The sequence below is a fragment of the Lepidochelys kempii genome, chromosome 1 (genome assembly GCF_965140265.1).
Source record: "Lepidochelys kempii isolate rLepKem1 chromosome 1, rLepKem1.hap2, whole genome shotgun sequence".
In the NCBI taxonomy this organism is placed as follows: Eukaryota; Metazoa; Chordata; order Testudines; family Cheloniidae; genus Lepidochelys; species Lepidochelys kempii.
The window spans coordinates 254,140,955-254,155,618 of NC_133256.1; the positions used below are offsets into that span (position 1 = coordinate 254,140,955).

At 42.8% G+C, this 14,664-nt stretch overlaps 1 protein-coding gene across 5 annotated transcripts in view; it reads right to left on the bottom strand.

Moving 5' to 3' along the window:
- LARGE1 (LARGE xylosyl- and glucuronyltransferase 1) overlaps nucleotides 1-14,664 on the bottom strand; it is a 367,428-nt gene that overhangs the window by 90,864 nt on the left and 261,900 nt on the right. For all 5 annotated transcript variants that reach the window (XM_073324696.1, XM_073324688.1, XM_073324713.1 and 2 more), the window contains exon 7: nucleotides 13,243-13,347. In XM_073324696.1, the coding sequence (XP_073180797.1) occupies nucleotides 13,243-13,347 (105 nt within the window). The remainder of the gene's footprint in view (nucleotides 1-13,242; nucleotides 13,348-14,664) is intronic.

The window sequence follows — 14,664 nt, forward strand, 5'->3', positions numbered from 1 at the left end:
ACATTGCAGGAGGTTACACTTCTTCCCCAAAATAAAGAATTAAGAGATTCAGCTCATCAAGCAACTTGATTGGCTGGGCATTCATAAAGGCTTCACGATGAGAGAGAAATCCTGCTTAAAAGTAGCTACATAGTTTCATAAATTATAAAGTCAGAAGAGACCATTGTGATTATCTAGTCTGACCTCCAGTACTGTATATCATAGGCCATAGAACTTCCCTGAATTAATTCTTATTTGAAGTACAGAAGATCTTTTAGGGAAAAATAATCCAATCTTGATTTAAAAATTGCAGGTGATGGAGAATCCACCACAACAGTTGGTAAATTATTCCAATGGTTAATTACTTTCACTGTTAAAAGAATTTCTTCTTGCTTCTAGACTGAATTTGTTTAGCTTCAACTTCCAGCCACTGGATTGTGCTATACCCTTCTCTGATAGCTTGAAGACCCCTCTGTTATCAAATTTCTGCTCCCCATACAGGTATTTATAAGAGGTGACTTGTTCACAGTCTAATTTTCTCTTTGTTAAGCTAAACAGGTTGAGCTTCTTGGGTCTATCACTATAAGGCATGTTTTTCAATTCTTTAACCACTCTCATAGTTCTTTTCTGAATCCTTTCCAATTTATCAAAATCCTTCTTGAATCATGGATACCAGAACTGGACACAGTATTCTAACAGCTATCACACTAGTGCTATATACAGAGGTAATATAACCTCCCTACTCCTATTCAGTATTCCCCTGTTTATACATCTAAGGATCACATTAGCCCTTTTGGCCATAGTGTCACACTGGAACCTCATGTTCAGCTGATTATCCACCATGAACCCCAAGTACTTTTTAGAGTCACTGCCTCTCAGGATAGAGTCCCCCTATCCTGTAAGTACGGCCTGCATTCTTTGTTCCTAGATGCATAACTTTACATTTGGGCATACTGAAATGCATAAATGTTGAATGAATTACTGGAATCCTCCAGAAAGCCAGAGAAACTGGGCATTATGTGGCTGGCCTTCACAGGGTTTTATGGGGAACAACAAACAACCTCCTAATCCAGGAGCAGTGCAGGTTCTCCAAGGTCCTATGCGTGGGCTCCCAGCCTCTGAACTTGCTCCCTTATGCACAGACTTATTTGAAGCTAGGGATCTGATGCAGAGCCCACTTCCCCAATGCATACGTAGTGAAGAGGATCCCTGATTCACCAGTTCCACTCATGTGCCCTTCGCTTACAAGTTCAATGGGGTTGCCACAGTGACTTGAACTCAAAACCAATGAGTTGATTTCATAAGTGGAGAAAAATTTGGGGCAGATTTGAAGCTGGTACAAATCAGCTTAGCTCTACTGAAGTCAATGGACATCCATGTACCTCAGTTGAGGACCTGACCCACTGTGGTGGGTTCTTTTTAAAATTTCCCCAGTATGTGACAAAAGATGAAAATTAACTGGGAAGGTTGTTCTTGACTGCACTGTCCTTTCAAAAATGTCATATTTAATGTGGGGTGAAATGTCACTGATTTAATAAATTTTACACTCTAGGTTAAGTGAGGGGGAAATAACCACACATAGCAGAGGTAGGTCATTATCCCAGTTGGCTTCTAATAATAACAACAGACCACAGTATTAATTGGAGGGATGGGCACAGTGTCTGAGAGCTGGTCACAGCCTTCCTTGGCTGGGTGCTCAGTTAGTATTTTACGAAAACGAAGGTGTGGGGGGAAAAATGAGCCAAGTTGGCTAAATAGACTTTTCAGTATTTCTTTTCTTATTTGGAGAGGTTTGTGTGTGTGTGTGTGTGTGTGTATGTGTGTGTGTGCGTGCACACTTAATGAAACATTGTACAGTATCTGTAGTTTTTCTGTTAATCGAAATGGATAATTCATACAATGCATCAGGTTCAGGAGAAAAAGAAATGCAGTAGGGGAGGGATACAACATGAAAACATTATCTTTAGAGATTTTTTTTTTAAAAAACAGAGTATTTCCCCCAACTTCTACTACCCACCTGTTTTGAACTCTGGTGGTTCAGATAAAATGGGACCCAGATATGAACCAAACCTTTTGCAAAACCAAAACCACCTCTGATTATGCCCATCTCTAGTTAAATTTAACCTTTTAAACAGCATTTTAGTTGCTTATTATCGGTTTGTTATTTGGTTGCTTTACAAAATGTTTGTAAGGCACTGATCCCCAAACTTTTCAGGGTCATGTCCCCCTAACCCTCGTCCGCCCCGCCTCCCAGGGCCTGGATGCGGACAGGAGTAAGGGGGCCAAGGAGGCACAGCTAGGGGCAGAGGCGGGGCTGGCAGCCAGGACCCCAGGAGCAGAGCCCTCAACAGGGGCTGGCAGCTGGGGCTGGGGCCAGGAGCAGAGCTGGGTGGCGCGACCTCCCCACTCCCCCCCCAATGGGGGTTGGCCTGGGCCCCCGCTGTGCTCCCCCCGAATGTTCCTCCGTGCCCCCCAAGGGGGGTGCCCCCCACAGTTTGTGGACCTCTGTTCCAAGGGCTTGTTTACATAGCACTTTATGGCAAGCTAGGGTGTGGATCTACAGCACACCACACCAGCTTGCTACACAGTAACGTCCCCTGTGGACACCGCTATAGCACATTGAAAATCCTGGAGTGTGGCTTGACGTATGTGCACCAAATTGGTGCATTGTCGATTCACTCCCTGGCTTGCCATACAGTTATTTGCCTCGCAGACAAGGATTGTACATTACCACCAAGCAAATGGTATTTTCTAATGCAGTGGTTTTCAGTCTGGGTCCTAAAGGCCACTCATGACTGCAATCCACCCATTCACACAATCCTTTCCATTATAATAAAAGTTGGGTTCACAGCAGAAATACATAGCTGGTTTTGTGTGAGGAGTCGGTTTGTGGGCTTCTGCCTGGAGCCTTTTCTGGCTGCTAGGTGGATGGCTGCAAGTGGGGATGCTTCTTTCTTCACCATCCCCTGTTGGCACAGCATTGAGACTGGGGATAATACATGTTGACAGGATGTTGAGACCAACTATATAGACTCTTGAACCTATTGTGGTTGCTGGGAGATGGTGGGCCTCAGCCTGCCCATAGTTAAAGGCACTCCCTCTCATCTGAGCGGGAGGGGGACAGTGTATCAAGGCCACAAATAAATACTGGGAACAATAAATGAAAAAAACAGGGATGGGTGTGACAGTCATAAGGTGAAAATCAGGTAACCAGAAGGGGCCACCGAGCAGAGAACCCCTGACAGTGCCCACTGCTCCTCAAAGGCATTGAAGGAATCAGTGGACATTGCCCAGAGGAATGCTGCTTAGGGGTGTGACTTCACATGATCAGAAACAGACCCCACAGTTACAGAACGCCCTCTTGTCTAGCTTCCTCCTCCTGATGTGATGGATGGCCATCAGTCTACCAAGAGTTCTCATAAGTCTGTGGGGCCACAGATGGGGTAAGAGTAGAGCAGGAACTGTGCGGAGAATTGCAGCCAGAACCTCAGTAAGAGGTTCTGGAGGACCAGGAAGAGGGGTTATAGTCTGACACATAGACGTGTGCCAGGGTCTCTCTATCGCTGCAGAAAGGACAGGTGCCAGAGGAGTTAGTGAACTGTGTCATATACATGCCCGTGACCTCAACTCCATGGAGGAGCTAACAACTGATATCCCTAGCGAGCCATGGAACCAAAGTGGAATACAGGCTGGCCCATAGGTACAGCCTCTTGAAGTGCTTGGAACTGTGTTCTGTGCAGGAAGAGGAGGAGGGGAGGGCTGAGGAACTGCATCTGGAATGGTTTTGGGTAGGAAAGGGTCAGAGCAGAGAAAGCAGGGGAGGGGAAAGGACTGAAGTGCTCCTTCTGAGACTCAGCACTGCCTATTTTGCAGATTTTTTTCTCCCTCACCACCTCAACTAGAAAGAAACTCAGTGGGTTCCCCATCATGACACACTTCTGGGTAGCACCCCACATGCTGAGAAGTCCTGCACTAATGGTTGGAGAGGCAAAATGGAGTCTAACCTGGACTCTTGCCACTTCCTGCTAGGTGAACTTGGGCAAGTTACACAATCTCTGTTTCCCCAGCTATAAAAAGAAGATATAATTATTTAATTGCCTTTGTAAAGCATTCTGAGAACCTGGGATAAAAGATGCTCTGTAAGAGAGAAGTTTTGTTGTTATTAAGATATATTTGTAAGGGATTCTTCTTCTGTATTCCAGGGGTTTTTTTTGTGTGATTAGGCACTAGGATAGCTCTACTCATTTTTCTGCATAATGTCTTTCTTCATCTAAGCTTAATGTACTACAGAGGGACCCCCTATAATAGAGAGAGGGCAGCTCAGAATGCTGGACAACTGACTCATAAGTCTCTCTTGTTCATACTAATTACTCAAGAGCTGGCTCTAAAAAGCCAAAAATACTATACTTCAAAATGACCTAAGTGGGTTGGAAGAAGTTTAGGATTTTTTTTTTGCATAACTTAATTTATGGAGCATATGTATGTCTATGTATTTTACATTACACACATCTAAAATATTATGGCTAGATTCTGATCTCAGTAAAACCACTTTAAAGTAGGGCCAACTTCATCAACTTTAATTGAGTTACTCCATATTTACACCAGTATTATTAAAATTATCTATGTCACAGATTTTTCATCACAGGTTCCTTGGGAGATGAAGCTAATGAGTGCTCCAATAAAGCCAGGTGTTGTTCTAAAGAAGGCAATTATAACAAGGCTTGATGGAGTTAATTGCCAAGGAGCAGTGGCTGTATCTCAGAGAATGCGATGAACAGTGGACCAATTCATTCACAATCATGCCATTATTTCCTGGATAGGCCTTAAACTGGATACACCATTTTTAGAAATGAAATACACATTGATCTGCATTTCTGAAATGTCAAGCGTGTTGTAAACTAGTTCACAGGACATCAAATGCTTTAGAAACTGAGAAGGGGAGACTGGAAAGGGAGCCACTCTTAATCTGCAGCCAGTTTTTAGATATCTTATTTTTAAGTGCAAGCTGTAGATTACAGAGAGAACGAAACACAGGGAACTGGTCATTAAAAAGCAAAATTACTATTTCAGTGTTCCACTGATGACACAAGGCTGAGTGCATTAATGCCTTGACAGAATTACTTACAAAATCACTACTTAAACTGCACACACATTACCCAGATTTTTCATAAACCAGAGTTAATGCAGTTGTGTAAAACAGAGTGTATGGGTGTAAAAATGTTACACACAGACTACAAGACTCCCCAAATAAGAAGACAGCCAGGGAAAAATCTAGCACAAAAGTCTGAGGAGCTACTACAATATGAAATTGATTAAAAAGACATGATGTTATCTTTTTTCTTGGCACTAGTGTTTGACCTCATTCTTCCTCTATATTTTTCAACATATAAAGCACATTTTCAGCTGTTTTCAAAGGATCCTCTGCTCATGGTCAAGCCTAATGAAAATTCCTGTGGGGCCAGTACCCGTAGTAGCTAATGGTTTGTGTAACAGGAGGTGTGCACGTTGCACTGGCTTTCAGAGAGGGTGTGGATAAACTTAGTGAAATTGTCTAGAATGAGTCCCTTTACATGTTGTATAGCTTAGGGTTCTGTGACCAACTAGTTCTCAAACCTTTTTACTCTGTAGAACATCCCTTGAGAGATTCACTCCTGAATTACCTCCTCTCCTAAACATCCACTGCTTGGTTTTCAAAATACTCCTCCCTACAGACCACTAGGAAAGGCTCTAATTGTGGTCAACATCCACAGGCTACAGTCTGAGAATCAGTGCTGTAACTAGATTGCTCAGGTTGATTTCTGGGTCTTATGGGAAAACAAATGATGGTAGGTTAGCTATTTTTCTTTATGCCAGGTCTGTGCTGGATTAAGTAGTGGTATCCACAAGAGTTGATCCTGAGGATTGATGACCACCAGAAACTTCCACCAAAGTCATTGGGAGTTACAAATGCTCAGAATCTCTCAGGAATCACACCAAATACTTGTTTTTTTTTTCCAATATGATCAAGGCCCTATCCTGCAAACATGCATATGCAATATTGTAGACGATAATAGTTGCACTGAGCAGATTGGAACACTCATGTAATCAAAGTTAAGCACATGTACATTTGCAGGATCAGGACCTTAGACAGCTCCATTTCTGAATAGTTTATATACATTACAATTCTTTGCTGTCCTTGGTAATTTATTTGTTGCATTGAAGACACACAGTACCACTCCTGGCAGGCCCAAAATGTGATATAACATTATTTTATATACACAATCTGCTCTGCAAGAGGTCTTATTTGTTATTAAGAATTATACAATCTCCATGCAAGTCTATATAATTCTTCATGTATGTTTCCCACTTCAAATACATCTTTCAGTGGTCTTTTCTCAGTCAAAGAGTGAAAAAATAGACCAATGTCAGCAGTCCAACAGTCATGAAATACACAAATAATAAACCAGTGCGCACATGTAGTCCATTAATCACTGTGTGCTGTGCTTGCCTTTCTATGCCCAATCCACAGATATGGTCTATTACAGCTCTGAGTTTGAGAGTCTGGCTCTTTAGTTCAAGCTGTAGCAACTCCTGCTTTTTTAGCTCAGAAGATCCTTGTTTCAGTCCACAGTGGGTCAGCCAAGATGGTGGCCATCACATAATGGGGGCAAGTCTGCGATTCAAAATGCTGTGGGTCTCAGATGCTGAGGATGGAATTTCTCTGTTGAGAGGTAGAATGTAATCTCACTGGTCAGTATATGTTACATGTTCCTTTCTGTGCCCAACCCATGGAGGCTATCAGTTTTTTATACAGCCTAGCTCTGTAGGTCAAGCTGTAGAGTCTCCTGCTTCTAGCTCAGATGGCCCCCCTGGTAAATCTGTAGTAATGATTCAGATGGCAGTTGTCACATAGACATGATGCAGGAAAGGAAATTTTTTGGGGTGCAAACATTTCAGTATCAAGTTTCCAGGGGATAGAATATAACATACCACAATTAACTGCAGGGAATTATTATTTTTCCAATGAAAAATGATTTTTCAAATTAAGAAAACTCTCAGGCTCTCCTTCAAATTTTTCTGTGTAAATAAATGGCCTCTGTTCTTTAAATGCCAATCCTTTCTTCATTTTAACCCGTTCCTCCTTGTTCTGTTTGGCATTAGTTCACATAGTCTCTCTGCTCCCGTTAGCATTTCATATGCCGTACTGGGATGGGTGTCCCCAAAGAAAGGACTCCTGTGCTGTGGCATGATAGGGGAGGGATTACAAGCTGTGCTGCCAACAGTGGGCATTGTTGTAAATAGGCAAAACTCTCTCAGGCTCTGAAAGCACAATATGAAAAATATCACGTGGCATAATTTTGTTTGAACCATTCTACAACTCCATTTGAAGACTTGGGGTCCGATCCTCAGCTGCTGTACATTGGTCTACTGCCACTAGAATTAAAGAGCTAGGGGTGATTTACACAAGCTGAGTATCTGGCCTGAAGTCACTACAATGAAATCACCAGAAACTGCTTTTAAAAAGTGTTTTCCACCATTCGGGAAAGTATAACATAGACAGACCTATAAGTCAAATAAATTACCAGGCCCTGAGAGTTTACACCCCAGAGTCTTAAAAGAAAAGAAGAGAGATTAGAGAAGCCTTCACTTTTATGTTCAGAATTTCTTGTGACACCATCATAGGACCTAATCACATTAGCCACGCCATCAGGGGCTCATTCACCTGAACATCTACCAATCTGAGATATGCCATCATGTGCCAGCAATGCCCCTCTGCCATGTACATTGGCCAGACTGGACAGTCTCTATGCAAAAGAATAAATGGACACAAATCTGACATCAGGAATCATAACATTCAAAAACCGGTAGGAAAACACTTCAACCACTCTGGCCACTCAGTAAAAGATTTAAAGATGGCAATTTTGCAACAGAAAAGCTTCAAAAACAGACTCCAATGAGAAACTGCTGAGCTTGAATTAATATGCAAACGAGATACCACTAACTTGGGTTTGAACAGAGACTGGGAGTGGCTGGGTCATTACACATATTGCATCTATTTCCCCATGTTAAGTATCCTCCTCACATCTTCTTGTCAACTGTCTAAATGGGCCATCTTGATTATCACTACAAAAGTTTTTTTTTCTCCTGCTGATAATAGCTCATCTTACTGAATTAGCCTCTTACTCCACCTTTTCATGTTCTCTGTATGTATATTGTGATACAGCATGGCCAGAGGGCAGCAGAAGAGTGTTAGAAGGGAGTCTTATTCCCTGTAGAGGGAAGAAAGTTTGCTATAAATTAAATTAAAGCACCTGAAGCCAATTCAAGCACCTGAAGCCAGTCACATGGTAAAAACCCCCCAGCTTCGATCAGACAGGAGGAGGAGTTGAAGCAGAGTGGATTGGTGTTGGAGCAGAGAGCAGTTTGGAGGGAAGCAGAGGAGAGTTTGGAGAAGTGCTGCGGTGGGCTAAGAAGACCAAGACCCTAGGTAAAGGGAAACCTGGTTTGTGAAGAGGGAGGGCAGGAAGCCCCACAAGCTGAAGGGCAGGAGAGGGAAGTAGCCTAGGGGAAGGATCCGCTAGTTCTAGTGGTTTACTGCTATCCGTAGGGCCCCTGGGCTGGGACCTGAAGTAGAGGGTGGGCCTGGGTCCCTCCCTCTCCACTCCCCTCCTCTAGGACACTAGTGGGGCAGTTGATACCCCAGTTCAGGGGCAAGAAACGGTTCCCTGAACCCCCACCCAAGAAGAGAAAGTGCGAGATCCATCATAGTAGTGCCAGCAATTTGCCATTATATATCTATCTATCTTACTATATGTTCCATTCTATGCATCCGATGAAGTGGGCTGTAGCCACGAAAGCTTATGCTCAAATAAACTTGTTAGTCTCTAAGGTGCCACAAGTACTCCTGTTCTTTTTGAAAAGATAGTTTTCTGAGGACTCAGAAGACCATTATTCCAGAAAAGAATGACAAGGCTGTAGAGAACAATTCTAGAGCGATCAGCGCAACATTGGTAGATGGAAAAAGCCCAGAAAAGATTTATGCAGAGCCTATAGTAGTTGGGAAACACTTTCAAAAGCGCAGTTTAATTAGAGACAGCCAGCATGGATTTAAAAGAGGGAAAGTTTGTTTTAACTAACAACATATTGGGGTCCTTCAAGTATTACTGACAAACCTACATGGACTATCTGGACATTTTGCCTGGGCACATAGGAGTGGGGTGGTTCATTTGCAGATGTGATTCAAAGAGCAAGTGAGCAAGGAGTGAAAAGAGTAGTCAATATCCTGTGTTGGTAGTGATGGAGCATATCTAAAACACAAAGACATGTGGAAGGCAGCTATGGTGTAAAAAACCTAGAGGTGAGTGACAGATGAGAGCAAAGTAAATACAAACTTGCCAGTGTAACATGGTGGCAAAAATCTCTTGCCACAAATCTGAAATGAGGCTGTATATTCTGCAGGGCTATAACAAAAAAATAAATGGAGTAGAAAAGAATACAAATATCAGGAAGTGATACTGGTGCTGTACAAGATGCTGGTGAGATGCTAACTAGAACACTGCACTCAATCAGTCTGAATATTGGCGATTTGGTCCTTTGCTTTTAACTTCATTAGTTTGGGCTGGATTATTCCCTCACACTAAATGACTGTGCAAGGTAGTAGGGCTCCCACCGTGTAACCCTCTGCAAGGCTACGTTAACCTTGCCTGGCTTATGGGTCTGGGCTTGACAGGACAGATCAGAAGCCATGTATGCAATACTCCCACTGCAAGAAATTGGGCGGGCAGGGGGGAAATGGCTGGGCACGTTGGGGGAAGTATACTGAACCCTTAATAGGGCTGTAGCAAAGCACTCCCACCAGAACAAGAAGGGAGCAGGGGAAAAATTATGCCTCTGAAGCCTTATTTACACAAACATTTAGTCCATGGCAAGCTGCGGTGTGACTTTACCCCACACTAGCCTGCTGCATGCTAACTTCCCATATGAATCCTGCTGATGTGCTCTTTGTTCCACTTGGCTTTGACGCAGAGGTGCACTAAGGAACTCTTAGCATGCATCAGCAGGGCTCACAAAGACTCTTACTATGGGGTACATTTACACCCCAGCTTGCCGCAAACTGAATGTTTGTGTCGACAAGCTCTGAGACACAATTCCTCCCTGGAGATCCTACCGGAGTGGCTTAGCTACACATAGCTCCTCACACAGGCTCTGGCTTAAAGGTTCACTCTGGCTCTTAGTTTAAAGGCAGGATATTAATGTTAGACTGTTGCGCTAGTTTAAATATGGCTTCACTAGCCACTTACAAAACGGGTTAGAATAATTCTCTCTAGCTTCTATTCAATACCTCTATTTACCTAGTCAACACTTTAGGATTTGCTCTTTTCCTACTCTCCTTCAGCACTCTGCTAATTATTCAAAGAGCTGGGCCCTCCACTTCCCCTTCCCTGCTCACTGTTTTTCAGTGCAGCATTTTGCTAATACTTCTCATCTCTCTTTGGCCACTTCCTTCAGAATTCTGGATCCCTCTTGGCCCTAGAACTGTGTTATGGGTCAGCTGTTTTAATTTACTTATCACATAACAGATAAGGCTCTGATTTCCTTCAGTATTTCTTCCTCCTCTGCGGAGATTTATGCCTCTGGTCTCTTCTAGGAATATTGAGGCAAACAATGGATTTAATTTTTACATTTTTTACAGCCATTTATGTTAATTCTGTCAATAATCCATCTTCGCATCTCCGAGATTGCAATGTCTCACTTAATGACCTCTTGTTGCATGTGCTTGAAAAAGGTCTTTCCATTTATTGTAATCTCCTATGTAATCTTCCTTTCACTCTCCACCTTTTGGTTTTCTCTCTCCTTTTTTTTAAACTCTCATGAGCTGTAAAGGGCTGAGTTTTAATGGATCTGTCAGGAATGACTGAAAAATGGGTCTCTGAGCAGACTAAAATCTATGGGAAAGATTATACACGGACGTGTAACAATGTATGTGTATAGTTCTGTCAAGAATTACCCTATGTAACGCATGCAAAGTACTATACACATTCAATTATTTTAGCTTCAACCAAGACAGAATTTAGTAATGTACTAAAGTTTCTTTGGTACTTTTACAATCTGTTTGGATTGGTGCCTTGTGCTGAGATAGAATAAAGTTACACAGCTCTCCAAGTAACAGGAGCTGATCAAATCAATTTTAAGATCCTGGGTGTGAGTCATTGCTGTGCTACTCTAGTTTTATCCTGGTGAAATGGAGTCCAGACAATGTCAAACTGAAGTAACTCAGTGACGATCAAGGCCTTCTATGTCCACTTGTGCCTCAAAGCTCAAATGGAAAATACATACAAAAATGAGGAGAGAGGATGGTTATATGAATGATAGCCACCTTTCAGAGGAACAAAAAGTGTTGCATGGCGATGTGGCATTGAAAAGGAATTTTTTTTTTTTTTTTTTTTTTTTACATTCTGCAAGGTAATGGTAGGCTGTGGGACACACCTGTGAAAATCGGCATTCTGTCAGGTAGTTTAGGATGGGTGTTAGTCCTACTGTTTGCTTCTCAACTCTGGGGAATTCAGAACCACGAACTCCCTTCCAACAATTTAGTAAATGATATCCAAGAAAAATCTTACATCCTTAGGCTATGCCTACACTGTGAGGTAAGAGTGTGAATCTCAGCTCACGTACACAGACTCACGCGAGCTCATCTGAACTAACGAGTATAAATAGGAGTGTAGGCAGGGCAGTCTGGGCGGCGGCCCAGCTAAGCCGTGCCGACTACATACCTACAGGGTTCAGGCAGGTTTGCGCTTGGCATGGCTAATCTGTGCTACTGCTGCTGGCCGTACTATCAGGGCTAAGCTGCTACTTACACTTGCAGTAGCTCGATATTTATGTGTAAGGAACTGGAAATCGCATCCCTAGCTCATCGTGTAGATGAAGCCTTACCCAGAAGTCTGTTCAATCTTGTATAGGTTAGGTGCACATTCTCATTAGAATAAATACAGACATAAACGAGATGCTTTGTGGAGGCTGAAGTTCCCCAATACCGTCATGATTTCCGGTTGATCGTACACAGCAGCGTAGGATATGAATGACTGAACTGCTTCAGCGCAGTGCAAACCTATGGAACCCTTTTTTAAAAAGGGGACTCAATTTAATACAGCCCAATGTATTTTTGTGAAGCAAAGCCCAGTTACAATGAAGAATTGTTTGATGTAGAGTTATTTAAATGGACACATCTTTTTTTAAATGGAGCCTTCACCAGCTGTTCCGGCCTTTTATTACAAATGCAGAAGGAACATAATTCACCACCCTAGCACATAAAATCTGAAATAGAAGTGATTTAGATGCATGTGTGCATTCTTTATACACCTGGTATGTTTTCCTCACATTTCAAACACAAATCAGTGGGAAAACTTGTCTCTCCTGTTACTATAAACTCTGTGATATAGTGCATTTTCTCCCCTCAGAGCAAGCAGAAATTGACGATCAGAGGTTTGCATTTTACTAGGACAATTATGGGCCTATTGCTGTTCTGGAGGAATTACATTTTTCTCACTCTGAAATTTTGTGGTGCCATTTACCTCCAGTGACTGGAAATGAGCCTTTGCTCCAATTCCTTTCCTCATGCTGGGCCCAGACATGCATCTGGGGCACATTGTCAAGAGTGCTGTGTGTAGTGGCGATGGAATGATGGGGTGTCATCCCATTCAAGAGCTCTGCCCCTCCCAAAATAGGTCACGTAACCTCCCCAGGAACTGCACAGGCACCTGCAGTTGTAACATTAACATATTCCTCAGTAAAAAGAACAGGAGGACTTGTGGCACCTAAGACTAACAAATTCATTTGAGCATTAGCGTTCGTGAGCTACAGCTCACTTTTCTTTTTGCGGATACAGACTAACACAGCTGCTACTCTGAAACATGTTCCTCAGTGTAACATATAGGGCAACACCATAACTGCAGCTACGAAATGAACCATAAAGCATCAGTTTCTGATGCAAATTCTTGCAGCATAATGGGAAGGAAAGGGTGAATGGCTGTATCTGACACTCCCTACGTTCAACACAAAGTCTATGCTAACCCCAACCCCTCATTGATTTGTCTTTATCCATCTGTTGTCTCTTGTCTTATACTTAGATTGGAAGCTCTGTGATACAGGGACCATCTTTTTGACCTCTGTTTGTACAGCACCTAGCACAATGGAATAATGGTTCATGACTAGGGCTCCTAAGAGCTGCAGTAATACAAAATAAATAATAGCAATAACTCACAAAAACATCTTAGGGCCTACCTGTGTTGTAACCCCTCCCAAGAGCTGGCCAGGGACGATGATTCTTCCAAAGGTTGCCCAGATACCAGTCACTCTGGTTCTCCACTAAGCCAAGAACCTGCTGGCCTGAAAACAAGCAACATGCAAACAGATCATTAAACAAAAGACAATTAGTTTATGGGAATCAAATACAAAACCTGGAGTAGGGCAGGCAGTGGAAACAGAGCCCAGCAGTTCTGATGCTCCCTTCTTTCACATGTTATGAAGATGGGTAATCACCTAACTAAAAACAGGAACATCATGGCTCCTTTCTCTCCTGGCTAGTCTGAGTAGCTAAACACTATGGAAATCTTTGTCACACTGACAAAATTATATATCAACCAGGCAAATCTGAATGCTGCCTGATTTTGGCATACCGTGCTGGAGAATCCTTCCTATGAGAGACAGGATTAGTACCAGGATACTCTAATATGATGGTCTGTTTATACTTTGATGATAATTTAATTGGAAAATGGGTCTGATATAGAAAATTATTTCCTCTTGCCATTTTTTCCCCTTTAATTTCAGCATTTTCTCTGGCAGAGCAACAGAGGAAATTCCTTTTGCTCTAGCAAATGATGGTTTTGAAGGTTTTAGCTAAAAGAGAAAGTTGCACAGATTTAACTGAGGGCTTGTCTCCACAATGGGGTAATGCACACTCCGGGGGTGTGATTTCTAAAGCACACTAATGTGCCGAGAATTCACTGGTCTGCACAGACCCTGCTGGTGCGCACTTAAAGTACTCTAGTGCACTTTTTTAACATAGTACCATTTGAAACAGTACTGTGTGAAAGTGGACTTCACTAGGGAACTTTTAGTGCACACCAACAGGGTGTACATGGATCATTAATGTGCCCTGAGAAATGCTGTATAAAATGGGAGTAAGAAAAGTGACTGTAACAGTTCTTTTGGAAGGAGGGGGAAATTTAATTTGTAACCAGGAAAAGAAAAGGGTGACAATGTTTCAGGGTATGTCTGCACTATAGCTGGGAGATGCAACTCACAGCACTAGCTCAGCTAATAAAGAGCAGTGTGGATACTGGGGCACAGGTGGTGGCTTGGGCTAGCCACCTGACTCCTAGCCTGCCTGACCCCTTGGGTCTGGGCTCAGGTGGCTAGCTTGAGCTGCCACCTGTGCCACAATGTCCAGACTGCTATTTTCAATGGAATAGCTCAAGCTAGCACGAGTCTGCTGCCCACACTGGGAATCACACCTCCCAGCTGCAATGCAGACATACCCTCAGTGGATAGGCCCCCTCAGGGAGATTGTGGTGGACAACAGCTGAATGACTGAGACTGGAAACTATATTACCACCTTTTCTAGATACTATATAAACACCATGCTCTGAAAGGTGAGAACATGGTTTCAAACCTCAAGTCCCAACTACCCTAGCAAAACTGTCA